Below are 26,769 nucleotides of genomic sequence, written 5' to 3' on the forward strand. Positions count from 1 at the left end.
CTCTACTGTATTCTTTCCATATGTGACACCCTTCACGTTTATATCCTTCTTAGTCAGGAACATAACTCCACCCCCTTCCTTTTTCACTCTGTTTCTAATCCAATAATTATATGCATCATGTCCTACACTGTTGGGTGGTAGTGGACCTTTTAATTTTGTTTCTACAATTCCCATTATGTCTGGTTCTTTTTCTTTCAAATAATCATTCAGCTCATTCAATCCTGTTATTAATCCATCTATATTTGTGTAAGACACTCTTAGTTTTCTGCCACTTCCATTGTGTTCTCTGTTTCCCTTTTGTTTTTCTCTTGTATGTCGACTTTCTTTAGTTTCATATTCACTACTCTCCAATAGAATTTATCTTTTTCTGACTCCGTTCTTATCTCGTTTTTTTCCTTTGCTTCAAGTCTTTTCTGTTTTTCTTCCTCTCTTTCCTCTTTATTCATTTCCCTTTTTATCCATACCTTTTTATATTGTTCACTTGTTGCTAGTTTCCCTGTTTTGGATGAGATATTCTCAGCCGTAGTTTGTGACCTGAATTTAATCTTAATTGGTCTGATCTTGTCTGTACTATATTTCCCTAGCCTGAATTTCTCTTCGATTTGTTTCATTATTTCTGGTTCATCTTCCTGAACTAATTCTAGTAAATTTCTTACTTTTTCATTTTCCTCCTTGATTCTTGTGGTTCTATCTGGGTTATGTTTCTCTTCCATTCCTAATATAATTATACATTTCTTTTTGTCTGCTAGGTCTCTTACTATATTCTCCTTCTGTCTCATCACTTTAATAACTGAGTTTTCAGTTTGTTCATTCATTTGCTGTCTGATTATGTCAGTGAATGCAACTTTGCTATTTTCTTGAATTTTTTCCAACCCTCCTTGTTCTCCTTATTATTCTCCTTTAAGACTTTATTCTCATCTTTTACTTCCCTCAACTGTTTCTTTAATTCTTCAATTTCCTTAGTTAAGTTTTTGTTCGCCTTCTCTAGTTCTTCCAATTTTTCAACTCTCCGTATAATTTTGTTAACATCACCGAACCTACGCTCCAAGTCCTCGATCATCTTATCGACCTTCTCTTCTAGTCTTGTCAGTCGGGGGGGGGGTTTGTGTCCCCCCCACCCTCTTTAAATCCCTGGAAAATATTCTCATCACTTTCTACTGTATTGCTCTTATCTATGCTTCTAATCTTTACATTTTTATTAGACATTTCATCGTCGCTCAGCTGATCGGGGGGCCTTTTGTTTACCTTTCGCCTGTCTGCCTGGGCCAAGTCTACTCCCTCCTCATTTCCTTCCATTTCCCTCAGTAATCCCTCCCCTTTTCCTCTTTCCCTACTTTCCCACTACTCCACGAGCAATTTCCCCCCACCCTGTAAAAACAATAGGCACTTCTCTTTGCGTTGGGATCCACAGACTTCAATTTTCTTCAGAACGTCTTCTAAGCCGTCCATTCGTTGAAGTGTGTGTGTGTGTGTGTGTGTGTGTGTGTGTGTGTGTGTGTGTGTGTGTGTGTGTGTGTGTGTGTGTGTGTGTGTGTGTGTGTGTGAATGTGTGTTTTGTCTGCGTGGGTTTGCAAGCATAGGCGTATTTATGTGTTTCTGCATTTTCTAGTCATATTCGTCTATTCATACAAACAACAAACCCATCCTTTCTTGGTTTTATTAAATGACGTCATCAATCTTCTTCCAGAAGACTCAGTGGATCCTGGTACTGACTGGCAACGACTCAGTGAATCACGAAGACATCGAGAGTGACATCCCTGAAGGCGTTCATCTCCTCTATCTCAAGCTCGACATCCGAGTCTCCACATCCTGGAAGTCAAAAGAAACTTCCCTGACCCTCTACTCGTCCTCCAGGACTCTCGAGGACGAGGTCCGTGTCAACATCTTCCTCGCCATGTCTCCTGGAGACGGGTATGTGGTCCTCAAGGAGGCCGCCAGATGGAGCAGTAGCTCGGGACTCGTCAAGTTTCGAACTCTGAAGGACGAACTTTTCTTTGATTTCCACGGAAGAAAGCTATACGTCAGCTGTCTGCATGTGAGTGTAAAGTTACTGACATCTGTTCCTTGAAACATATACATACATATACCAAAGGCTTTTACCCCCTTACACGAGAGGTAGCCAAAAAACAAAGGCACAGAAACCACTCCCACCCATTTCATCCCCTACATACTCCACTCCCCTCTACCCTCTTCCCTCTCTCTTATCTTGGCACCTCCTGGATGACGGGTCATCCCTGCATCTTGTCCACTGCCCTGGGTCAGAAGCAGTGTCGCAAGACACAGCATATCCACAGCAAGGCCGCTTCGTTAAATCGGCGGTCCCTTCTCCGTCACCTCATGTCCCCTTGAAACATATACACTGAAATAATGAATAAATAAAAAATGTTTGGTTTAACTTCCTGAACTTCTCTTCTCAGAGGAGGCTACGATGGTGCCTTATTTGGAAGGAGTTTCTGAATCGGGAAATTTAATGTAGTTTGCCCTTATAACGATATCACTTGCAAATCAGAATTCGAAATTTAATAAAATAAAAAAGTCCCTTAGCATATCACACTACCTTGACTACCAAACAGAAAAATATTTTCCTTTTCATTACAACTGCCGCCAATCAGTTTTAATCATTTCTGTCTCGCCTCGGTGGCGGAGGTGTAGGAGCAAGCATGCCCCTTCCGAACTTGACGACAATTTTTTTTTCACCCTGGTTCCCACCAAACTATTGTATTAGTTTCAGTACCTCTCCCCCTTTGGTAGCAACGTAAGAAATAAACGCCTTCAACCTAAAGTGATTAGCTCCACAATCTCCCTCTTCCCTGGTGTTGTCGTTGTGCAACCATAAGTGTTAGTGAGTGATGACCACCAGAGTTCCCGAATAGAATGAATGACCGCCCTCTCCCACGAGAGGTCCTCCAACCCAGATATGTTGTGTTCATATCTGTGCGTTCTGCCAATGTCGAAGAACAGCCTGGCAGAATGAGCCTGTTGTGGTGCTTAAACTGTTGTTGCGTAGTGAGTGTTTTCTTGAGTCAGTCCTCTTAAAATAAAGTCAATCGTTTAAGGTCAGTCAGAAGAGTCTGTAGAATTCCGTCAACTGGTTAGACGTTGCAGACTGATGGTCTTGGCACAAGCTACACGTCTCCCCATTACCTTATTATGTGGTTTTACTATTCCGTTGACAATAAGGAGAGCTTCTACCTGGACAAAATCGCAGAAGATGGAGTCATACTTAGTTGTCATACATACACCAGAAAGCGACGCTATTAGGCCAAGATCGCAAACATATGATGCCCTCAGAGCGTCCCTCTCGAGAGAATAGGAAAAGAATATACAGATTAGATTTCTACTCTTAAAGCTGTGACACCGACAAAGGTCTCGTTCTTCAATCCTATGTATCACCAAGCGGAATCGAAGTAGAACTCGTCACAGAAACGGACAAACTTAGGAGAACTCAAAAGCCGCAAAATAGAATTCTTTCCCAGGGGTCCCTTCCCCCGGCAGTGCTGTTGACGTGTTGGATTTCCCAGGTTGTCCATATGTCCCATGTGTTGTGAATTTTGGTAACAGTATCTCAAAGAAGGGTAGGTAAGGTAATGGCTAGGTTAGGTTAAGTTAGGTTAGGGTTAGGTTAGGTAAAGTAAGGTAAGGTAATGCAGGTTAGGTTAGATTATATGAGGTTATGTTAGGCTAGGTTAGGTAAAGTTAAATTATGTGAGGTTATGTTAGGCTAGGTTAGTTAAAGTTAGGTTATGTAAGGTTAGGTTAGGCTAGGTTAGTTTAGGTTGGGTTAGGTTAGGCTAGGATAGGTTATGTAAAGTAAGGTAATGTAGGTTAAGTTAGGTTAGATTATGTGATTTTAGGTTAGGTAAGGTTAGGTTATGTAAGATTAGATTAGGTTATGTAAGGTTAGGCTGGGTTAGGTTAGGTAAAGTAATATTAGTTAATGTTAGATTATGTTAGATTTGATTACGTGAAGATAGGTTATGTAAAGTTAGATTAGGTTGCATCAAGGTTAGGTCAGGTTGTTAGACTAGGTTAATTAGTCCGATATCGGAGAAGAAACTTGTTGGGAAAGAGTTCTATTCTTACCTCTTCTCCTATTTTGCATTCTTGCAGAAGCCAGGGGTCTTTGAGGTCTACTCCCGAACAAGCGGCGCTGAGGCCACGACGCTGGAGGAGGCGAGTGGCTACGCCACCGACATGATGTTGGTCCTCCAGCAAAGATTGAATTTCACTAACGCCCTCCGCTGCATCAAAGGCTTCGGTGTTCGCCTACCGAATGGGACCTGGAACGGCATGGTCGGAGCTCTCGTTAGAGAGGTAAGAGGCACTCATATATATATATATATATGTATATATATATATATATATATATATATATATGTATATATATATATATATATATACACATAAGTATATATATATATATATATATATATATATATATAAATATGTATATATATATATATATATATATATATATATATATTTTTTTTTTTTTTTTTTTTTTTTTTTTTTTTTTTTCATGGAAAGGTACATGGTCTTCGGGATGCTTGAAACACATTTTGTAGGAAGGATGGTCTTCGAGGAGCTCCAAACATTCGTAGGAGACAGTCTTCAGGTTATTCAAAATTCTGCAGGAGAGACGGTCTCCGACGAGCTCAAACTACTCTTGTAGGAGAGATGTCTTCGGAGGACTCAAAACACTCCGGCAGGAAATATGGTCTTCGGGTTACTCAAAATACTCTTGCAGGAGAGAGCGTCCTCCTAGACACTCAAAACACCATTGTAAGAGAGATGTTCAGACTCGAGATAATTCTACCCCTTTTTGATTCAAGGCAGTTTCGCTGCGGAGGACGACTTCACTTGGTCAACAAACGAGCTGGGCAGCAGCTAAAACTCCGAATATATTTTATCCTCTGCACCCCTCGGGGTTTTCTTATAGCTCCCCATGTACCCCAAAATATTTAGATTAAAAATGAATGAAAGTATATTAAGGCTATGTAATTTGATTGATTTTGAAATTTAGACAAAAATACTGAAAGGAAGAATTTTTTTCTAAAAGAGGACTTTGTGCAGTCTGACTGCAAATTGTGACACCATTTATTGTACAATAGTGACTATTCTCTCAGACCCATGTGTACCACCTGGGAAGTACAAACGTACCCCCCGGGAGAGACACTTGCATGACAGGTTGGAAACGCGTTAGCTAGAACAAACGACTACCATAAAAACGCTGGCGGAGGATTAAATGGGCTATGGGCTATGTACCTAGGACAAACCACACGCTCTCGCGGGATCAGTTTGCGTGGGAGGGGAAGAATGTCTGTAAGAAAATGAAAAGATAGTAGTGTATAAAAGAGGGCTATTGCATGTATCTTTACTAACCCACTGCCCTCGTCCTCTTTGACTAAGGAGGCGGACCTTTCACCACTGGACTTCACGCCCACGTTCGACAGGAGCATGGTGGTCGATATGAGCGAGTGTCTGGGAACAGACCCCATCATCATCATCTCTCAGGCCCCCCGGCCCCTCGTCAAGCCCTTCCTTCTTCTGGAGGTCTTCACACCGCAAGTAAATCAATGCGCGAATTAGTATACACTTGCACGTTTATTTGTACATACAATGTATGTGTGTGGGTGCCTGTGTGTGTGTGTGTGTGTGTGTGTGTGTGTGTGTGTGTGTGTGTGTGTGTGTGTGTGTGTGTGTGTGTGTGTGTGTGTGTATGTGTGTGTGTGTGTGGGTGGGTGCGTGCGTGCGTGCGTGTGTGTGTGCGTGTATGTACACGCGTGTATATCTACAAAATTCACCCCCCATTTGAGCTTCTCTGCAGAACAAAAAAAACTCTCCCAACCTCTTCCCTGACCCGCATGTCTTCTTCAACCTCAGCCATGTCACTCCTCCAAACTTCTTTTTCTCGTCATTGTATCTACAGTCCTGCCCCCTTCCCTTATGTTTAACATCTCGCAGGATCCAGCCATTAAGACACTGGCTACATGTGTTAGCCTCTTTTCTGGATAATCACGTTTCTTCTTTATAAAAACAATAAAGAAACATGGCATCAGTGGGTTGTCTGTGAGTACCCAGAAGGTGGTCATCTATCTCTTCGGTCCTAAATCATTTATCTCTCTCCAGGTCTGGGCGTCGGTCGTGAGTGCAGGAGTGTTAACCGGCATCATTCTCTGGCTACTGGAATTCCCTGTCATGTCTCTTCGACAGCTTCCTGCAGGAGCATCGACGAGGCGACGTTGGAGGGTCGCAGAGGGTTCTTCGTGGGATCAAAATGAAGAAGGAGAGGATGGCAATGCTAGGGATGGTTCTGAGGACAGGAACCTGGTCTATCGGTGGTCGGTATGGCGAGCATTTGCCCTGGCTGCTACTGCCCTGAAACTCCTCGTCACACAAGGTTTTATTTTATTGGCCATGACTATGTTTATATGATGCAAAGTATCTTCTGGTGCATAGGACTACGAATCATTCCTCATATGAGCTTATAGCACTAGAATTCAATGTAAACAAGACCTCTAGTAAATTTGTCAACAGACTTTATACAATAGGTGCTTTGCATTATATTAACTTCTGTAAGACGACAAACGCGTTTATTCTTTTACGACACTAGTTGTGTGCACTTGCATAAAACTAGGATCTGGGATATGTATTACGTTACTGCCTTAGTTATTTTCAATGCTGTTTATAAGTTATTTAGAGATGTTCTGGTTCAGGCTAAAAGAAGGTCGGTGTCAACATATTCAGACGAAATAGTACACTGATAGGAACTGCGTACACACACAAACAGATATTTACTTTTTGCAAAGTTTCCACATAGAAACTATTTTCCAATAATCAACAAACATCCATCGCCTTCTACTTCAGCCAGCCACAACTGGCCGATTCCCTGGTCACCCCGTATCCTGAGTGCGACATTTTTCTTGGTCGTAATATCTGTGGCAGCTCTCTATCAAGGTTACATCATTGCTTTCTTGGCCGTGCCAAGGAGCACGAAGCCGCTTGATACGCCAGACGACCTCATGGACCGACTTGACGTCATGGCGCCTGTCGCGAGAGTGAATACGGTATACTACAAATTCCTCATGGTGAGTTATACAATTAATCAGTCATTCAGAAATAATAAAAGTATTAAACAGTCTAGTTTGTGAGAGGCAACAGATGATTTCTATGAAAAGAAAGCAGAAATTGGGACACTTAAATACAGTGGTAAAAAGCGCAGAAGAACATTTTGTCTAGAGCTTCACTCCCGAAGTACCATAATTTAATCTGTAGATACGAAGTTAGTGTAGGAAGAAGGGTGGTCAAATTGTTTCTTTGTTTTACTTTCTTATCATCTTGCCTGTAATACACACGCTTTGCACTAGAAAATACGTTAAAGAATATATAGAATTGTGTGATACAGTGTAAACTAATATTTAGATAGAGTTTGTAGTCTGCTAGCGGAAGATGGAAACGGGTAAGAGCTTCAATAATTTAATCACCAAATACGTCATCTGACATGAAAACACGACCTTAATGGAGGAACAAAAACCAAATCATGCATAACAACCTTCATCAGACTTTTCCATATAAATATTTCATCAATGTAAGGTTTCTGGCTGGACGAAAAGAAGTGGGGGTGGGGATGGCATGTGAAAATGTGAGGAATTAAATTATCCCACGGGTAGGAAAGGTTAAGATATAGGGAAATGCAAAGTACGTAATAAGATAACAATGTGTATGCATGAAGGAATAGAAACCGAGTAGGAAGTTAAAAAAAAATATTTCTTTGTCGCGGCTCGTGCCGCTTAAATTCTTCTTATCGGCTTAAGAAACCTGCACAGCGAAGCTATAGCGATAATCCCATACCACACTCCTGGTCATATGGCCATTTCCCGAAGGTTGAGTGTGGTTTGAATTTTCCGCCAAAATCATCGGAAATTTAAAATTCCCGGCTCTGTGCAGGCATGCGCATTGTCGACCCCACCTCCCCCTCCCTATCCCCTCCCTTCTTACCCGGCTAGCTCGAGCCGGGCGTCGCGTCACTTCAATGAAAAATGAAGGCTTCGCCTGTGGGAGGAGGGAGGGACCCTAAATCTGTGCAGGTTTCTTAAGCCGATAAGAAGAATTTAAGCGGCACGAGCCGCGACAAAGAAATATTATCGGCTGAAAGAAACCTGCACAGCGAAGCTATGCATGAGACGAGGACAGGTGGGAGGAGAGGTGAAGCCTGAATCAAACCGTTATTACGTGTGTCTTTCCTATGGGAGACTTATTCATTTTATCACTCAGTAGAGGGGAGAAAGAAACGTCAAGTACCCACGCCGAAGAATGTGACATGCACAACATTGCACTGTTCACACAATGCTTAAATTATACGAAATTTGTATCCTGTTCAACGGTTCCTGGCCCCTCCCCACTCCTCGGTCGCCCTTTGCCCCCTCCACTTTTTTGAGATGAGAGGGGTGGAGCCGTTTCCATGGCTACACATGGGACAGGGGCGACCGAGTGGTAGAGACACCATGTCCCCAAGGGAGTCGTCGATGTCCAGTCCCTAGGTCCCGCACCCGCTCCACAGAGTGGGTGCGGAGAAACTCCAGCGATGCCACAAAGTCCCTGATGCTGTGGGCGTGCGGGGCATGGCCCGGGTCGGCTCTCTCCCAAAAAGCGGAAGGGCAGGTGTGCCCAGGACCTCGGGGTTAGGGGAATCCTAAATTTCGAGTTGTAGAAGAGATGATCCTCAGAAATCTCTTCCGTGTGGTCCGCGTAGTCTTCGAACGCACGGACCGGGCGCAGTGGATGTGGGCGTCCTCCCTTCCGGAAGGATTGTATTCTGAGAGAGCCAATCATGTCGTCCGCTCGGCCGTTCCTGGCCAGGAATGTTGGTGGTGGAGAGAGGGTTAGGACCGAGCTGTCCTCCTCCAGTTTGGAGACGGACGGGTGGCGGGTGATTGCCGCCAGCTGTGAAGCCCTGTAGTCCGTAGTCAAGGCGAGCAGAAAGGCGACGCGTCGAGGGAAGTGTTCTTCCTCCATAATGGCCCTTTCGAACGCCAGGTACTGCAGAACACGATGCAAGGACCAGGCCAGGACCGGTTGATGTCTCGGCTCTCTCGAGGCGCTGATCCCCTTCATTAGGAGGGTTCACGCCCTCTGTGGCACTCGGATGTTCATGCCAAAGCGTAGCGGATTAGTGAGGGCTGTATAGTGAGGCAAGATAGTCGCCGGTGCCCTGTTGGTGGAGGTAGCCAGCCAAGTCAGGAAGTCCGGGACCATGCTGGCGGAGATGGTCACCATCGCGCGTCTCCGAAGGCAGTTCCGGAATCTCCGTCAGCAGGACCCACACTGCCGCACTGAGGACGGAAGGTGAGCTCTGAGCATCTTGTCTGCTGCCTCTGTAGAGAAGAGTTGGCTGAGAGCTCCCCGTAGAAACTCCAATTATCAAGTTGGAGTGACGCTTGGAGAGGCGCGGTAAGGCTGTTGGCTAGGCAGGCTGACCTCAGTAGAAGGGGAGAAGGGCCCCATCTCATTAGCTCCCCGAACCACGGCTGGGTAGGCCAGTAGGGAGCTATCAGGAGGACCTGACCCTTGAAGGATCTGAGGGTCTGCATCACCTTCAGGAGGACTAGTGTCGCTGGAGAAGGAAAATGAATACGTACCTCCAGCTGTTCCAGTCCTCCGTGAAGGCGTCTGGGCCTCCTGTGCGTGTCCTTTGGATGCAGGTGAGGTAAAGGGGGAGCTGGGTCGTGTTTGGGGAGGCAAACAGGTCCACCTCTGGGGTACCGTAGTGGAGGGAGAACGACTCGAACACTTGTGGGCGTAGCTGCTACACTACGTAGATCTCTTGAAACCTGGATAGAGCGACCGGCGTAGGTTCCCCGACCGAAGCCAGGGACGCAACAACCTGTGGAGTGCTGAGGGTATCGGCCCGGGCAGGTCACGCGGGAGAAGCAGTATGCTCCTGTCGACCTCCCGTACCAGCCGTCGGCGCCCCAAGCGGCTCAGTGGAAGGGCCGGGGTCGCGAAGTTGAGGCAACCCCCCCCCCCGCCACCGAACGAGGGAGGACGTGTGAGAGAAGCACGCTCTTTTGGCGCAGGGGAGCACCCGAAGGACGCTGACTGTGTCCCACTCAATCCCGAGCCAATAAAGTCTCTGTGTGGGAGCAAGGGCAGACCCGTCCCAGTCCACCCCGAACTCCACGTCCGCCAACACACTCAGAGCCACTGAGATGTCGGCCGATGCACCCTCCCCGGTGGGCAAATGCATCAACTAGCCGTCTAGGAACATGAGTGTGGAGACGCTTGCTTCCGTCCAACGTACGCCTACCACTCTCACTAGTTTCGTGAAGATCCTCGGGGTAAGCGAGAAACCGAAAGGGAGTATGCGAGGCCAAGTTCGTTTCCGAGCGACCTCGTCCGTGAGCGTTAGTCAAGAGGCTTCGTCCTGGGTGAAGACGTTCCCTGAGCGTCTCCCACGAAGACGGGCCTGGACCCTCGGTATGTATCCAACTCACCCCAAGTCTTCCCGCGGGAAGTCCTCGAAGCCCGTGGCGAGCGTCTTCATCCAATAGTGTGCTATGGCAATTTGTGACGTCTCATCACCCACAAGCGGACTTCTATATGTTTAATACCTAGTGACATCATGTGATTATACTGTGACGTCACCGGATTGATCATGGCGCCATAGGATCGTCTCGTGACGTCACAGGGACACAAATTGACGTCATAGGACTACATGGTGACGTCAATTTATCACATAATGACGTCATCTTATCATACCGTGATATCACTGAGTCACAGTGAGCGTTGAAATAAATTTTGACATGGTAAAATTCTGGACCATCATGACTGTAGATTAATTTAAGTTGAATAGGAAACGTCATGTTCATTTCGACCTAAGTCATAGTGAGCGTCGAAATTAATTTTAACATGGTAAAATTCTCGACCATCATGACTGTAGATTAGCTCAAGTTGAATAGGAAAGTCATGTTCACTTCGTCCAGAGTCACAGTGAGTTTTGAAATTAATTAAACATGGTAAAATTCTCGACCATCATGACTGTAGAATAGCTTAAGTTGAATAGGAAAAGTCATGTTTATGTCGACCTGAGTCACAGTGGGCGTTGAAATTAGTTTTGACATGGTAAAGTTCTTAACCATCATGACTATAGGTTAGCTTATGTTGAATAGGAAAAGTCATGTCCCTTTCGACCTGAGTCACAGTGAGCGTCGAAATTAATTTAACATGGTAAAATTCTCGACCATCATGACTGTAGATTAGCTTAAGTTGAATAGGAAAAGTCATGTCCATTTCGACCTGAGTCACAGTGAGCGTCGAAATTAATTTTAACATGGTAAAATTCTCGACCATCATGACTGTAGATTAGCTTAGGTTGAATAGGAAAAGTCATGTCCATTTCGACCTGAGTCACAGTGAGCGTCGAAATTATTTTAACAATTTTAAAAGTCTCGACCATCATGACTGTAGATTAGCTCAAGTTGAATAGGAAAAGTCATGGTCCTTTCGACCTGAGTCCCAGTGAGCGTTGAAATTGATTTTAACATGGTAAAATTCTTGACCATCATGATTATAGATTAGCTTAAGTTAAATAGAAAAAGTCATGTCCATTTCGACCTGAGTCACAGTGAGCGTCGAAATTGATTTTAACATGGTAAAATTCTCGACCATTATGACTGTAAATTAGCTTAAGTTGAATAGGAAAAGTCATGTCCATTTCGACCTGAGTCACAGTAAGTGTCGAAATTAATTTTAACATGGTAAAATTCTCGACCATCATGACTGTAGATTAGCTCAAGTTAAATAGGAAAAGTCATGTCCATTTCGACCTGAGTCACTTTTTTTTTTTTTAAGGTCAAGGAATTTTATCTATACAATACCTAGCACTTTGCGTCAACTAAAACTATACTATTTAAATAATTTTGCTCTTCTCATTACGCTAAATGTTTATAGTTTATCTTTGAACTGATTTATACTAATTCTAACACTAGACTCCCTAAGCCTAAAGTTCTTTTGTGTTTTACTTGGGGGTGGAACATCAGGTAAGTCATCTTTAAACTCAAGCCAGGTGAAGTTGATAAGAGGTTGGCTGTGGCTCAAGAGAAGAGCTGTGTGGTAACATGGTATTTATTTATTTATTATTTTTTTTTTTTTTAAGAAACATGGAAGGAGGGTGGTGCCGTGAGGCGTTAGACCATTGAAGGTCGGAGGTATGGTGCTGCCGAGGCCTGATGACCCTCGGGGGGCCACCCTCCGTATCATAAGACACGTCCCCTTGTCCTCCGGGAAGCCCGGGTTCTTACCACGGACGGCTCGAAGACCTATGGGGAACGGATTACGAGTGGAAATGTCAGTCTACGCCTAGGGCCTGACAAAGCAAGCCATAAGGCGTTAGAGGGCCATTACTGGTCGGAGGTATGGGGCTGCCGAGAGGCCTGATGATCCTCGGGAGCACCCCCCTCCGTACCATAGGACACGTTCCCCTATCCTCCGAGAGGCCCGGATTCTAACCGCGGACGACCCGAAGACGTATGGGGAACGGATTACGGGACGCCTATGGCCTGACGGAACAAGCTGTGAGGCGTGAGAGGACCATTGATGACCGGAGGTATGGGGCTGCCGAGAGGCCTGATGACCCTGGGGGCGCCACCCTCCGTACCATAAGACACGTTCCCACGTCTTCCGAGAGGCCCGGGTTCTTACCACGGACGGCCTGAAGACGGGGACGGATTGCGATCGTATATGGTCAAAGTCTACGCCTAGGGCTTGATACAAACCGTGAGGCAATAGAGGACCGATGATGGTCGGAGGTATGGGGCTGCCGAGAGGCCTGAGGACCCTGGGGGGCGCCACCCTCCGTACCATAAGACACGTTCCCACGTCTTCCGAGAGGCCCGGGTTCTTACCACGGACGGCTCGAAGACGGGAACGGATTGTGCTCGTATAATATCAAAGTCTACGCCTAGGTCCTGACAATCCAAGCTGTGGGACCATAGAACTTAGGTAAGGGGCCGCCGACACCAGAAGCCCCCCTCCGCACTACCAGACTCGCAGCAACGGGCACAAACCGGAGCACAAGATATAAGAAGGTAACATTTGGATCACTAAAAGGGTAGTCGAAGAATGGGACAAACCAGCAGCCAAGCGGAAAGCGATAAAACTAACAGACGATTAACCAGCAGGAAACGGGACCGCCTGCTCCCATGTGGGTAGCAAGTTGACCACTCTGTCCCGTTTCCGCGATGTAAGTGACGCGACGCCCGGCTCGAGCTAGCCGGGTAAGAAGGGAGGGGATAGGGAGGGGGAGGTGGGGTCGACAATGCGCATGCCTGCACAGAGCCGGGAATTTTAAATTTCCGATGATTTTGGCGGAAAATTCAAACCACACTCAACCTTCGGGAAATGGCCATATGACCAGGAGTGTGGTATGGGATTATCGCTATAGCTTCGCTGTGCAGGTTTCTTTCAGCCGATAATTAGCGAGAGCAGCTGTCGAAAGAACTTCTGTATAGGTGTGTGTGTGTGTGTGTGTGTGTGTGTGTGTGTGTGTGTGTGTGTGTGTGTATTTATCTACTAAGTATTTCAGCGGCTTTGACCCATCGTTTTTCGCTCATATTTCCGAAATAACCATTCACATCAGTATGATATATTAGCACAGCCTAATTCACACCCTGCGCTAATTTTTGACGTTATAGTGCATTCACAAGTGTATTTAATTACGGCGTTTACTCTTGATATTAAGTGTGTCGTAGCCGACACCCGTGAAGTAAATCAAACAGGTGAAGTCGTGACGTCATCACAAACTACCTCGTGTAGCCAAACTTTTCTTTTTCTATTTACTTCACGGGTGTCGGCAACGACACACATGATATCAAGAGTAAACGCCGAATTAAATACACTTGCGAATGCACTATAACGTCAAAAATTATGGCAGGGTGTGAATTAGGCTGTGCTAATATATCATGCTGATGTGAATGTTTATTTCGGAAATATGAGCGAAAAACGATGGGTCAAAGCCGCTGAAATACTTAGTAGTTATATTTTACGGGAAGGGGAGCTATGCTCGTGGTGTCCCGTCTTCATATCTCATTTTATCTAAACTATTTTTAAATTAATGTATTGTTTTTGCACACACTACTTTCTCATCTAACTTGTTCCAACTGTCTATTACTCTGTGAGGAAAGTTGTTCTTTTTCAGATCTCTTCTATAGCTGTCTTTCTTGATTTTCTTTCCGTGTCCCCTTGTATTTCTATCATTCCATTTTATTAGATCCTCTCTATCAATAATTTCTATTCCTTTCATGATTCTGTAAATAGCTATCAAATCTCCTCTCTCTCTTCTTTGCTCTAGTGTTTGTAGCTCAAGTTTTGCTAGTCTCTCTTCATAAGATAGTTTTGAGAGTGTTGGTGACAATTTTGTATTCTTTCGAGTTTTTTTTATACATTTTTTTGTACTTGGTGACCACATCGTTGCTACATATTCAAGTCTTGGTCTTATCAAAGTGATTAGTATTTTCTTCACCATTTCTTCATCCAGGTATGTAAATGCCACTTTGATTGTTCTTATTAAATTATAAGTTTCTCCAAAAATCTTATTTATTTGTTTCTCAGGTGACATATTATTCATAACAATGACTCCCAGGTCCTTCTCATTTTCTACTTTTTTTATTCTTTCTTCTCCCAATTTATATGATCCTGTTATTCTGTTTTTGCTTTTTCCAAATCCCATTATATTACACTTTTTAGTATTGAACTCCATCTCCCACTTCCTACTCCATTCCCAGACTTTATTTAGATCACTCTGTAGTGACTCACAATCTTCTTCCGTGTTCACTTTTTTAATAGTTTTGCATGATCTACAAAGAAGCTCATATAACTCTCAATTTCTTCATCCATATCATTAATATATATAGCAAACATTATTGGGGCCAAAACTGTTCCTTGTGGAACACCACTTATTACTTAATCCCATTTTGAGTGTTTGTCTCTTATCACTACTCTCATTTTTCTTTCTTGCAAAAAGTCTTCCATCCATTTAAGCAGTTTGCCTTGCATTCCTCCTTCGGTTTCTAATTTCTTAGGCAACTTCTTATCTGGTACTTTGTCAAAAGCTTATTTTAGGCCTAAAAAGGCACAATCAGCCCATCCATCTCTTTCTTGTATTATTTCTATTAGCCTTGAATAGAAACATATTAAATTGGTGACGCATGATCGTCCTTGTCTGAATCCAAATTGTCTTGGATTCAGCACGTTGTTTTTTTCTTCTAAATATTTTACCCATCTACTTTTGACAATTCTTTCACAAATTTTTGCTATTGTACTTGTTAGAGAGACTGGTCTATAGTTGGTAGGGTCTTCTTTATTTCCTCCTTTATATATAGGTACTATATTTGTTTTTGTTTTTGTTTTGTTTTTTCAATCTTCTGGAACTTTTCCTTCTTTCAAGGAACTGTTTATTATGCTATGTATTTTGTCTGCCAGTTCATTCCTGCATTCTTTCAGAATCCAGTTTGCTATTTCATCTGGTCCATGCGATTTTCTGACATCAAGATTACTCAAGTGTTTCATTATTTCATTCTTTGTTACTTCTATTTCTTTCATAGGGGGACTTTCTCTTTCCATTCGATCTCTTCAGGTTGTATGTTCTCCCTTGTAAACACTGATTTAAAATGCTTGTTCATAATTTCCGCCATTTCTATTTCCTCTGTGTATTCAACTCCTCCTTGTCTTAATTTCTCCAAATCTTGTTTGTTTTTCAGTTTGTTGTTTACAAATCTGTAAAATAATTTTGGTTGATCTTTACATTTTTCTATGACATCTTTTTCATATTTTCTCTTTTCCTCTCTGCACGCTTGTACATATTCATTTCTATAACAAGTATATATTTTCCATTTTTCAGGTATTTTGTATTTCTTCCATTTGGTCCAAGCTTTATCTCTTTTGTCTTTTAACTCCCTACAACTTTTGTTGTACCAGCAGTTTATATATTCTTTTTCTTGTTTTGTCTTGGGACATATTTTTCCACTCCTTTTTTTATATATTCCATTTCTCTTCCACTGTTGTTTCTTCTTTGTATATTCCTTCCCATTTTCTTTTTGAAAGAATTTTCTTATTTGATAAAAATTTGTTTTTTCATACATCATTCTTCCTTTTCTATATTGTTCATTTCTTTTCATGTATTTTTCCTCATTTAGTTCGAGTTCAATCAATATGTGGTCACTTTTACTTATTGGTGTTTTATATTTAATCTTTTCCACTATTCTAGGTTCAGATATGATTATTAGGTCTAGTCTCGATGGTTCTTCTTCATTTCTATACCTAGTGTTCTCCTGTATCCACTGTGTCATTGTATGGTCAATAATCATCTCGAGTAGAACATTTCCCATGAGCCGTCTCCACCCTTTACTGTCATCTCTTCCCAGCAGACTTTGCAATTAAAGTCGCCCATCATAACTATTCTTCCTCCATCTTCCATTATCTTATTTAATTTTATCCTTGTGTCTTCTAACATACTTTTATGTTCACTCTCTTCCCACGAGGCTGTTTTTGGAGGCACATAATTGATCACAAACTTTCTGCTCTTCTTATCTCTGTCTTCCACTTCGATCATAATCATCTCTACTGTATTCTTTCCATATGTGATACACCTCACGTTTATATCCTTCTTAGTCAGGAACATAACTCCACCCCCTTGTTTTGTCTCTCTGTTTCTAATCCAATAATTATATGCATCATGTCCTACACTGTTGGGTGGTAGTGGACCTTTTAATTTCGTTTCTACAATTCCCATTATGTCCGGTTCTTTTTCCTTCAGATAATCATTCAGCTCATTCAATCCTGTTATTAATCCATCTATATTTGTGTAGGACACTCTTAGTTTTCTGCCACTTCCATTGTATTCTCTGTTTCCCTTTTGTTTTTCTCTAGTATGTCGTATTTCCTTATTTTCATATTCACTACTCTCCAATAGAATTTCTCTTTTTCTGACTCTGTTCTCTTCTCGTTTTTTCCTTAGCTTCATGTCTTTTCATTTTTTCCTCCTCTCTTTCCTCTTTATTCATTTCTCTTTTTATCCATACCTTTTTATATTGTTCACTTGTTGCTAGTTTCCCTGTTTTGGATAAGATATTCTCTGCCGTCGTTTGTGACCTGAATTTAATCTTAATTGGTCTGGTCTTATCTGTACTATACTTTCCGAATCTATACATCTCTTCAATTTGTTTCATGATTTCAGGTTCTTCCTGAACTAATTCTAGTAAACTGCTTACTTTTTCTTTTTCCACATTGATTCTTTTGGTTCTATTTAGGTTATGTTTCTCTTCCATTCCTAATATAATTATACATTTCTTTTTATCTGCTAAGTCTCTTACCATATTCTCCTTCTGTCTCATCACTTTAATAACTGAGTCTTCAGTTTGTCCTTTCATTTGCTGTTTAATTATGTCAGTAAATGCAACTTTACTGTTTTCTTGGATTTTTTTCCAACCCTGTGCTTCTTTTGCTATGGCCTCTTTGTTGTCTTTATTATTCCTCTTTAATTCTTCATTCTCCTCTTTTACTTCTTTTAACTGTCTTTTTAATTCTTCTGTTTCATTGGTTAAGTTTTTGTTCACCTTCTCTAGTTCTTCCAATTTTTCAACTCTCTGCGCAATCTTTGGTATGTTACCGAACCTATTCTCCCAATGTTTGGTCATTTGTTCAAGTTTTTCCTCTAGTCTTGCTAATCGGGGGAGGTTGGTATCCGCCCCCCCCCCCACTTCATTAAATCCCTGGAAATTATTATCCTCACCTTCCATTGTGCTGCTCTTATCTATATTTCTAATCTTTACATTTTTGTTAATCCCTTCACCAAAATCATCGGTCGTTCTCTTGTTTACAGGACGCTTGACCTCCTAGACCAAGTCCTCCCCTTCCTCATTTCTTTCCATTTCCCTCAGTAATCCCTCCCCTTCTCCTTTTTCCTCACTTTCCCACTTCACCACGAGCTTTCCCCTTCCCTGTAAATACAATAAGGCACTTCCTTTGCGTTGAGATCCACGAAAATTTCACTTTTTCTTCAGAACTCCAATCTTCGCCGTCCATCCGACGAAAGTGTGTGTGTGTGTATTCACCTCGGATCTGCTGCAGTCCCTGTCGAGACAGCCAGATACCACCCTACGGCAGTGAGCTCAGAGCTCCTTATTAGCCGATCTCTGGGTAGGTCTGAGACCACTCACACACCACACACCGGGACAGCAAGGTCACAACTCCTTGACTAACGTCCCGTACCTACTCGCTGCTAGGTGAACAGGGGCTACACGTGAAAGGAGACAAACCCAACTTATCTCCGCCCGACCGGGGAATCGAACCCCGGTTCTCTGGCTTGTGAGGCCAGTGCCTTACCAATCCGCCACCGAGCGTGTGTGTGTGTGTGTGTGTGTGTGTGTGTGTGTGTGTGTGTGTGTGTGTGTGTGTGTGTGTGTGTGTGTATCTGGTCGTTTCGCTACATGGCCAGTTCGCTACCAACCATTCCGCTACATTTTTCGGTCGTTTCGCTACATTGTTTCGGTCGTTTCGCTATATTGTTCGGTCGTTTCGCTACATTGTTTTTTTCGGATTTGAGATCTATATATCTTACATGACATGTAAAAAATGCGAGGAAACATAAGATATACTTTATCAATCTGGAGAAGCGACCATAAACGTTAGTCAGATTGATGTAATTTGCACAACTTTTGACGTATTGAACCTTGAATGAAAATAACATTTTACTTCTTTGTGACCTTGATTTTTTTCATAGATCTAATCAAGAAAATATATAGAGTTCATTCTTAGAATCATGTTTATAAGGTAAAATGGTATAGTTATGATCAAAGCAAGTTAGGGGCAAAACAAGTGTGAAAAAGTTAGACAGACAAATGTCTAACGTCTAGCAGTATCACACTTCATTTGATCAACCACATTATTCTATTTTTGATAATTCCACTAAAGAAAATTATGATCACAAATTTTACTGTCCATCCATTCTGCTATCTTCCTTGAATTTTTTTTTTTTTCTTTTCTTTTTTTGCCTCATCTATGACTACAACTCTTTGAGGATAGAAACGCTGGTTATTGCTGACAAAACACTAAATACTCTTTCATAAACCAACAGTGATCCACTCTTGTCCCCACAGACCTTCCCACCTTTCCGTCCGATCGCTGAGAAACTTCGGTTATACGAAGGCTCTTTCCTGAACACTTGGGAATTCTTCAACCTCATCGACATTGGAGAGGTCATTCTTATCGGTAAGCATTTCCTCTAAAACTATTCTTCTCTAATTCTGCCTATATTCAAGATCGAAACCCTTTCAATTCAAAATCGGGCTTGTATAACCTGCATCAGAGTCAATACTAGCAAGAATTTATATTTACTGTATATTTTCTAGAAATGCAAGGTTAACAAATTTGGAGAGAAACAACTGAAGCGGCCTGTTTCGGCTGTTCCTCTTCAAAATGATTAACAATGCATGTATTTTAAATGTATGTATTAAGGAAAATATTTTTTCTCTTTATATTTGGACCAACCAGATACATATTCATCAGCTTTTGGGCGAAAGGCCAACTTCGAGAAAAGGACAGAGACATGCAAGTTCCATGTAGCCCGTGACGTCCTCCAGCCCGCCCTGGACGTCTGGGTATACCCAATGAACTCCGTCTTTGGCAGACAGTTCGACCAAACGTAAGAAATGCTTTCCAGCAATGATAGGAATGGATTTTGGGAACTAGATCTCCACCAAAACTGTATCAGGGATCTGTGATCAGGAATACATACATACATACATATACCAAGGCTTTTTCCCCCTTCCAAGGGAGGTAGCCAAAAAGGGAAAGGCATAAAAAACACCCCCCCCCATTTCATCCCTAAATACACCCCACACCCCTCCCACCCTTCCTCTCATCTGAGCACCTCCTGGATGACGGGTCATCCCTGCACCCTGCCCACCGCCCTGGGTCAGAAGCAGTGTCACAAGACACAGTACATCCACAGCAAGGCCGCTTCATTTAATCGGCGACCCCCCCCTCTCCGTCCCCCTTTGCCTATAAGGAGAGGACGGGGAGAAATCCCTTCGGGCTGCGTCAAAATTTACTCACACATACTACCCCACCCCCCACTTCCCCGCCCATTCCTCCTCATGCAGTCACAACATCATCCATATACAACCATTCTCCACTCACCTCTGTCTTCTGTCCTCTCCCATCCTTCCTCAACAGACATTCCCCTCTTCCCCAAAGCCCCCTTCACCCCATCCATCCACCTCATCCTAGGACGTCCCCTCATGTTCACTCCCTCCACATCTGCCTTCCATACCTCTTTTACTAGTCTTTCTTCACTCATTCTTTCCATGTGTCCAAACCATCCTAATATTCTTTCATCAACCCTCTCTCCCAAATCCTTTTTCACCCCTGTTCTCCTCCTCACCTCCTCATTTCTCACTCTATCTAGCCTAGTAACCCCCACCATACTTCTCAGACACCTCATCTCAAACACATTCAAACTCCTTCTCTCTTGTTCTCTTATGTTCCACGTTTCTGCCCCATACAGTGCTGTTGGCACAATCACTCCTTCATACAGTCTCCTCTTCGCATCCATTCCCAAATGTCTATTTCTCATTACACTCTTTAAACCACCAAGGCATTTACTCGCTTCTCTCAATCTACATTCTACCTCCACCTTCACTCCACCTTTTCCTGCTACACTTGCACCCAAGTATCTAAAACTATCCACTTCCTCCAGTTGCTCTCCCTTAATGTTCACTTCCAGTCTACTGCCACTTTCACCCCTTGTACATCTCATCACCTTACTTTTACCCACATTTATCTTTACCTTTCTTCTATCACATACTCTCCCAAACTCTGCCACCAGCTTCCTCAATCCCTCCTCTGACCCTGCCACAAGCGCAGTGTCGTCCGCAAACAACAGCTGGCTCACCTCCCACTTTTCTCCATTTTCTTTAACCATCTCCAATCCCTGACTCACTACCCTAGCATTCACCTCTCGCACCACCCCATCCATGTATAAGTTGAACAGCCAGGGCGACATAACGCATCCTTGACGAAGTCCCACCTTTACTTCAAACCACTCACTCTCTCCATTTCCAATCCTAACGCATGCTCTACTACTCACATAAAAACTCTTGACAGCTCCCAAAAGCTTTCCTCCTATCCCATAAATCTGCATAACCTCCCACAGTGCCTTTCTGTCTACCCTATCATAAGCCTTTTCCAGATCCATAAAAGCCCAAAAAACATCCTTCCCCTTTCCTACAGCTTTCTCACATATCTGTCTTACCACAAAGATCTGATCTACACAACCTCTACCCATCCTAAATCCACACTGTTCCTCACCAATTACTCCTTCTGTTCCTCTCCTAATCCTCTCAATTAAGATTCTCCCATAAGCCTTCCCTACTACACTCAACAGGCTAATCCCTCTGAAATTACTACATTCACACTTGTCCCCTTTTCCCTTGTAAAGAGGAACTATACAGGCACTACTCCAGTCCTCCGGTACTCTACCCTCTCTCCAGCAAACATTAAATAATCTCACCAACCAGTCCACCATCACTGAACCTCCCTTTTTCAGACATTCTGCATGACATCCATCCAGACCAGGTGCCTTACCTGCTTTCATCATCTTTACAACTGCCTTCACCTCATCCTTCCTTATTTCTCCTCCATTCTCCTCACTCATCACTCTCATTTTCTTCGTATTTCCCACTGCAGCTATCTTTCCTTCCCTATCCTCCTTCACATTCAGCAACTCCCTAGAATATTCTGCCCATCTTCCCCTCACTGCCATCTCTTCCATTATCAACTCTCCATCTGTACCTTTTACCTTTTCTTCCCTACTTGATTCGCCTCCTCTTCCTCTCTTAATTTCTTTCCAAAACATCTTTTTATTACTTTCAAAATTTTCTGTCATACTCCTACCTCATTTCACATCTGCTCTCCTCTTTGCCTCCTTTACCTTTTGCTTTACTTCTCTTTTCTTTTCTTTGTACGTCTCATATGACTCCCCTGTCCTCTTTTGTAACCAATCTGTGAATGCTCGCTTCTTCTCTTCTACAACCTTCTTTGTTTCCTCATCCCACCATTCACTACCCTTTCTTCTATTTCCCCCTGTCCTTCTTGTTCCACACACCATCCTTGCACACTTTAAGACTCCCTCCTTGAACCATCCCCATTCCTCCTCCACACCCATCTCTGCTCTATCCTTTACTCCCTCCCACTCCTCCTTCAGCTTCTTTTCGTACTCCTTCTCCTTTTCCTTTTCATTCAAGGAGTTCACTCTAAGAACCTCCCTACCTTTTGTCCCTTTCCTTCTTCTCCATCTATCCTCCACTCTCAACTTACCTTCCACCAAAAAATGATCTGATATTCCCCCACCCTCTCCCCTTAGCACATGTACATCCTTAACTCTTCCTATCATAATCCTATTTACCACTACATAATCCATTAGCGCTCTATCTACCACCCTTCCCTCCACCACCCTCTCCCATGTGTACTTATGCTTGACTTTCTTCCGAAACACTGTATTTGCTATCATCAACTCTCTTTCTAGACACATTTCCACCATCAACTCTCCACTACGATTCTTTCCTGGAACTCCACACTTCCCAACCACTCCATCGATTGGACCATTTCCCACTCTAGCATTAAGGTCTCCCAGTACTATTACATTGACATTTCTTCCTAAACCCTCTATGCACTCATAGGATCAGGAATAGTATCTATTATTTCAGAGATTCATAATTCGCTCCCATGAAAAGACAGATTCCATCTGGCCAGACTGCGATGCGGCCACTACCCAGACCTAAGCTACCAGAAGAGACTGGATGACTGCATTGTGAACAAATGCCCAGGATGTAACACTTCACCCCATACTATTCAACATGTCATGGAAGACTGCATTACACACAATCATGCATGCAAACAACACAACATATACTCCATAAAGGATTTGTAGGAAAACCCCATTTCGGCCGTGGCATTCCTTGGGGAGACAGGACTGCTCGGACAGACACTCTAGGGAACAACAACAACAACAATATCACAAATGTCAAACAGTTTGTGGGTTTGCTATTGTGAAAGGTGTGGGTGCAACTGTGGAAGCAAATTTGCATTAGTGGTGTCTATCTCTGCATAAAGCTGCCTGACAGCTATAAGCATTGTCTATATGCCAAAAAAGCCTCTACCTATTTGTAAGGGAGGTCACCAGCCAAGCCATGCACCCATCTTCCACCCACCCAATATCCATTTGTTTTCCCTTATATCTTAGCTCTTTATGGATGAAGGGTCATCCTTGCAACTGCCCCTCCACACACACACACTACCTAGATCATAACCATTGCAGCAAGACACAGAGTTTCCACAACAGGATCCGACAACCGAAGCTGGTTTATTCCCACCGATTCAACTACATGTCCACCCTCCATCCTTGTCAACTCAGAATTAGACCGGGATATAGAATGGAGTTATTCCAAGACAGATTAATCCTCCCTAGTAATGAGATTTCCTTCAGTTAAATGAAATTGCTTGGCGGCAGCTAGAATGTATACATGGTGCAATACCTTTTATGAAAAGAGCTGAGATTGTATCCCTCATTTTCAGCATAAAATGGCTGCGTTCCTTTGGTATGATGGACCACTTCAAAGCCAAGTACTATGCCGCCTCATGTGAGAAGGGTCAACGGCGGGGTGACACAGTACCTTTCACCCTCACCCAGGTATGTACATGTGTGCAAAGTTTTTCTTACCGTAAACTATCCAACAGATCAAAAATAAAACACTCCCTTTATTGTCACTTAACACTCTTGGTATGCTACACGTTTATACAATGCTACACGAGCATGTCTGATCCTGGGTGTTAAGCCACTAAAAGAAATAAATGAAGTGAACCTACACTAGGCCCTGCGATAGAAACTTCTGAGAAATTATCTCCCTGATGTTCATCTTAGAATCCATCAATACATTCACCTCCATCTGAGACTGCAGCCCTGAAGGGCTGGCACTCAGTGTCTAGAGCATGACCAAGATCTCTCTTTCCTCCACTCTTTATATAACGCAAATTGATAGCAGGTGATTGTTCCTCTCCTCATCCTCCTACTAGCCAGTGACATAGAAATACAACACAAACAACTATTCAGTGCTTCTTCCTAGACTAGAGAGACCTATGTGAGGCCCCAAGGGTCATTGCTAGCCACTATCAGGTTGTGAGTTTCCAGTCACCGAAACTTAAGTCAACAATTAACAATATCAAACCATTGAAATATGCACAACACTAAACTGTACTAAGTTGAAGACAAATTTGCTACAATGTAACCAATCAACTGACTCTATAGACACACAAAGTCTTTAGTTGTCTTTGCCAATATTCCATAGCTTCTATCATCTCTTACTTGAGCTTCCATATAGTTTGACTTCATGAATATAGAATAATTCTATTCTATTTTCGTTACCAGTTCTAGTGATGAAAGCCATACCGATGGACGTGGTATCATAATCCCCGGTAGTAAGCAAAGTAAACTGATCACATCCTTGTTAGTACTTGTTGGAGGATCCTACACAACTTCAGAATTTACCCAAGTGTTGAATATTGTTGAATATTGTGATACAGACTATAGATTCTGGGTTGGATCCAGGAAAACATTTATATGCAGTCAACCTGAACTTTGTATTGAGCTCAGGAGTATGTGGTAGCAGTCTGCAATTTATTCAAAATCATTGGCATCCTTGAGAACCACAAAGACTTGGGGGATACTTTCAGATGTGAAACTCTGAAAGCTGCCGGGGAATACATTGAGGAGTGCCCAAAGTTGAAGAGTTGTGCAGCATTTCTTGAGACACTGGAGAATATAAAGATGAGTTGTGATGCCAGACTGGCATACTTCTCCTAATCACTCTTGTGGAGGGATAAGGAGAAGTAATGTCACAGAAATCGAGAGCAATTTCAATATGAATGACTCAGACCTGCTTACTGATCCCTAAAGAAACTCTCCTCCAAATATGTTACACAAGTGAGCATTATCCAAACAACTGATGGGCTACTAATGTCAGGCATAAATGTGTGCAGAGCTCACTAGGCCAAGTTATAAGCAGAGGGTAAAGGTTAGGTATAGGCCTTAATTAGACCTTTTTCCATATGAAGGGGAAAGGACCTTTTGGTATGTTTGGTATGTATATTTAAATTTATTGCCCTGTTCTCCTAAAAAATAGTGTACTTTTTGTGTTAATAGATTCAGAACTATGTTGCTCAAGTGTTCAGTATGTTCTAAGTAACTAAATTAATAATCAAAATTGAATAATACTGATTCATGATAAACTATCACTTCTGTTTGAAATATAAAACTCAGTGTGTCTCACTATTTAAGTTAAAGAATAAAGAATTATGTTGCAATTTCAGATGCAAGGAGCATTCTACATTCTGGTTGTTGGACTTGTGCTGGCTCTCTTGATGCTCTTTTTAGAGTTTCTTATGCACTACTGTATATAAATGTCATACCAATTTGCTGAAGAAGGTAGTACGATGAACCTTGAATATAGTACCTAATTAATCACATTCATTCATTATTTAGTTATCAGTGATATTAAATTTGATTAGAGCATCTTCATATGGACCCAAATGTATGTTTACACTAACTTCAGTTATGAATAGTAGAAATATTACTAGGAGAACAAAGCTAAGAATATATGATGTAGTGATAAGACCAACTGCACTATATGGATGTGAAACTTGGACACTTCTAAAGAAAGAAAGAGAAGGTTAGAGGTGTTTGAAAATGGAATACTGAGAAAGTTATTGGGAGTTGTGTATGGTGAAGGGGAAGGGCAGTGGAGAAGACACAACACAGGAATCAGAGAAATACATGCATACATACATATACCAAGGCTTTTTCCCCCTTCCAAGGGAGGTAGCCAAAAAGGGAAAGGCATAAAAACACTCCCACCCATTTCATCCCCAAATACACTCCACACCCCTCCCACCCTTCCTCTCATCTGAGCACCTCCTGGATGACGGGTCATCCCTGCACCCCGCCCACCGCCCAGGGGCAGAAGCAGTGTCGCAAGACAGTACATCCACAGCAAGGCCGCATCATATAATCAGAGAAATAACTGGATAATACCGGATTCAATATATTGTATGACCAAGGAGACTACAATGGGCCATGCACTGTGCTAGGGTGGGAGTTGAAAAATTACCCAGGAAAGTAGAGAACAGCAGAGTGAATGGAGTTCATCCTGTAGGCAGACTTCGATACAGATGGACTGGCAACATCAAGCAAGACATAAGAGAATTAGCCCCAAAGTTGCAGAACTGACCAGAGGCAGCTGAAAATAGACCGAGGTGGAGAGGCTTAGTGAGGGCAGCAATGGGACAACAGGCCTGTGAGCCACTGGAATGAAAGTAAGTAGAGCATCTTCATAGTATATAATCCACAAAGCAGCTGCACCACACATACAGAGGAGACAATCTACAGCACACTGATTCCCAGCACATTCTGAGTGAAAGGTATTTGGATATTGAGTTTAGCAAGGACTTCAAGTTTATGTAGTTGTGGAATTAAAATGGCACTATCATTTATAAGGATAACATTATAGTAGTATTTTAATTCCATGGTATTTTATTAACTGGAATTATATAATTTTAGTGAAAATGTTGGTCACTGGAATATTAATTGTATTACAAATGTCAGTTACACTTCTATTCAATTAGCATATACATGAGTTGCAAGTTATCAATGATAATTATCAA

The 26,769-nt window shown here is 42.7% G+C and overlaps 1 protein-coding gene across 1 annotated transcript in view; it reads left to right on the forward strand.

The window, feature by feature from the left end:
• LOC143028075 (glutamate receptor 1-like) overlaps nt 1-26,066 on the forward strand; it is a 28,988-nt gene extending 2,922 nt beyond the window's left edge. The window contains exons 3-11 of the mRNA XM_076189714.1: nt 1,688-2,035; nt 4,111-4,314; nt 5,410-5,568; nt 6,130-6,400; nt 6,868-7,088; nt 19,152-19,263; nt 19,546-19,696; nt 23,629-23,743; nt 25,420-26,066. Of these exons, the coding sequence (XP_076045829.1) occupies nt 1,688-2,035; nt 4,111-4,314; nt 5,410-5,568; nt 6,130-6,400; nt 6,868-7,088; nt 19,152-19,263; nt 19,546-19,696; nt 23,629-23,743; nt 25,420-25,509 (1,671 nt within the window). The 3' untranslated portion in view covers nt 25,510-26,066. The remainder of the gene's footprint in view (nt 1-1,687; nt 2,036-4,110; nt 4,315-5,409; nt 5,569-6,129; nt 6,401-6,867; nt 7,089-19,151; nt 19,264-19,545; nt 19,697-23,628; nt 23,744-25,419) is intronic.
• Nucleotides 26,067-26,769: the final 703 nt, after the last annotated feature.

This window comes from Oratosquilla oratoria, chromosome 9, assembly GCF_046742065.1.
Source record: "Oratosquilla oratoria isolate Oo_2021 chromosome 9, ASM4674206v1, whole genome shotgun sequence".
NCBI classification, from domain to species: domain Eukaryota; kingdom Metazoa; phylum Arthropoda; class Malacostraca; order Stomatopoda; family Squillidae; genus Oratosquilla; species Oratosquilla oratoria.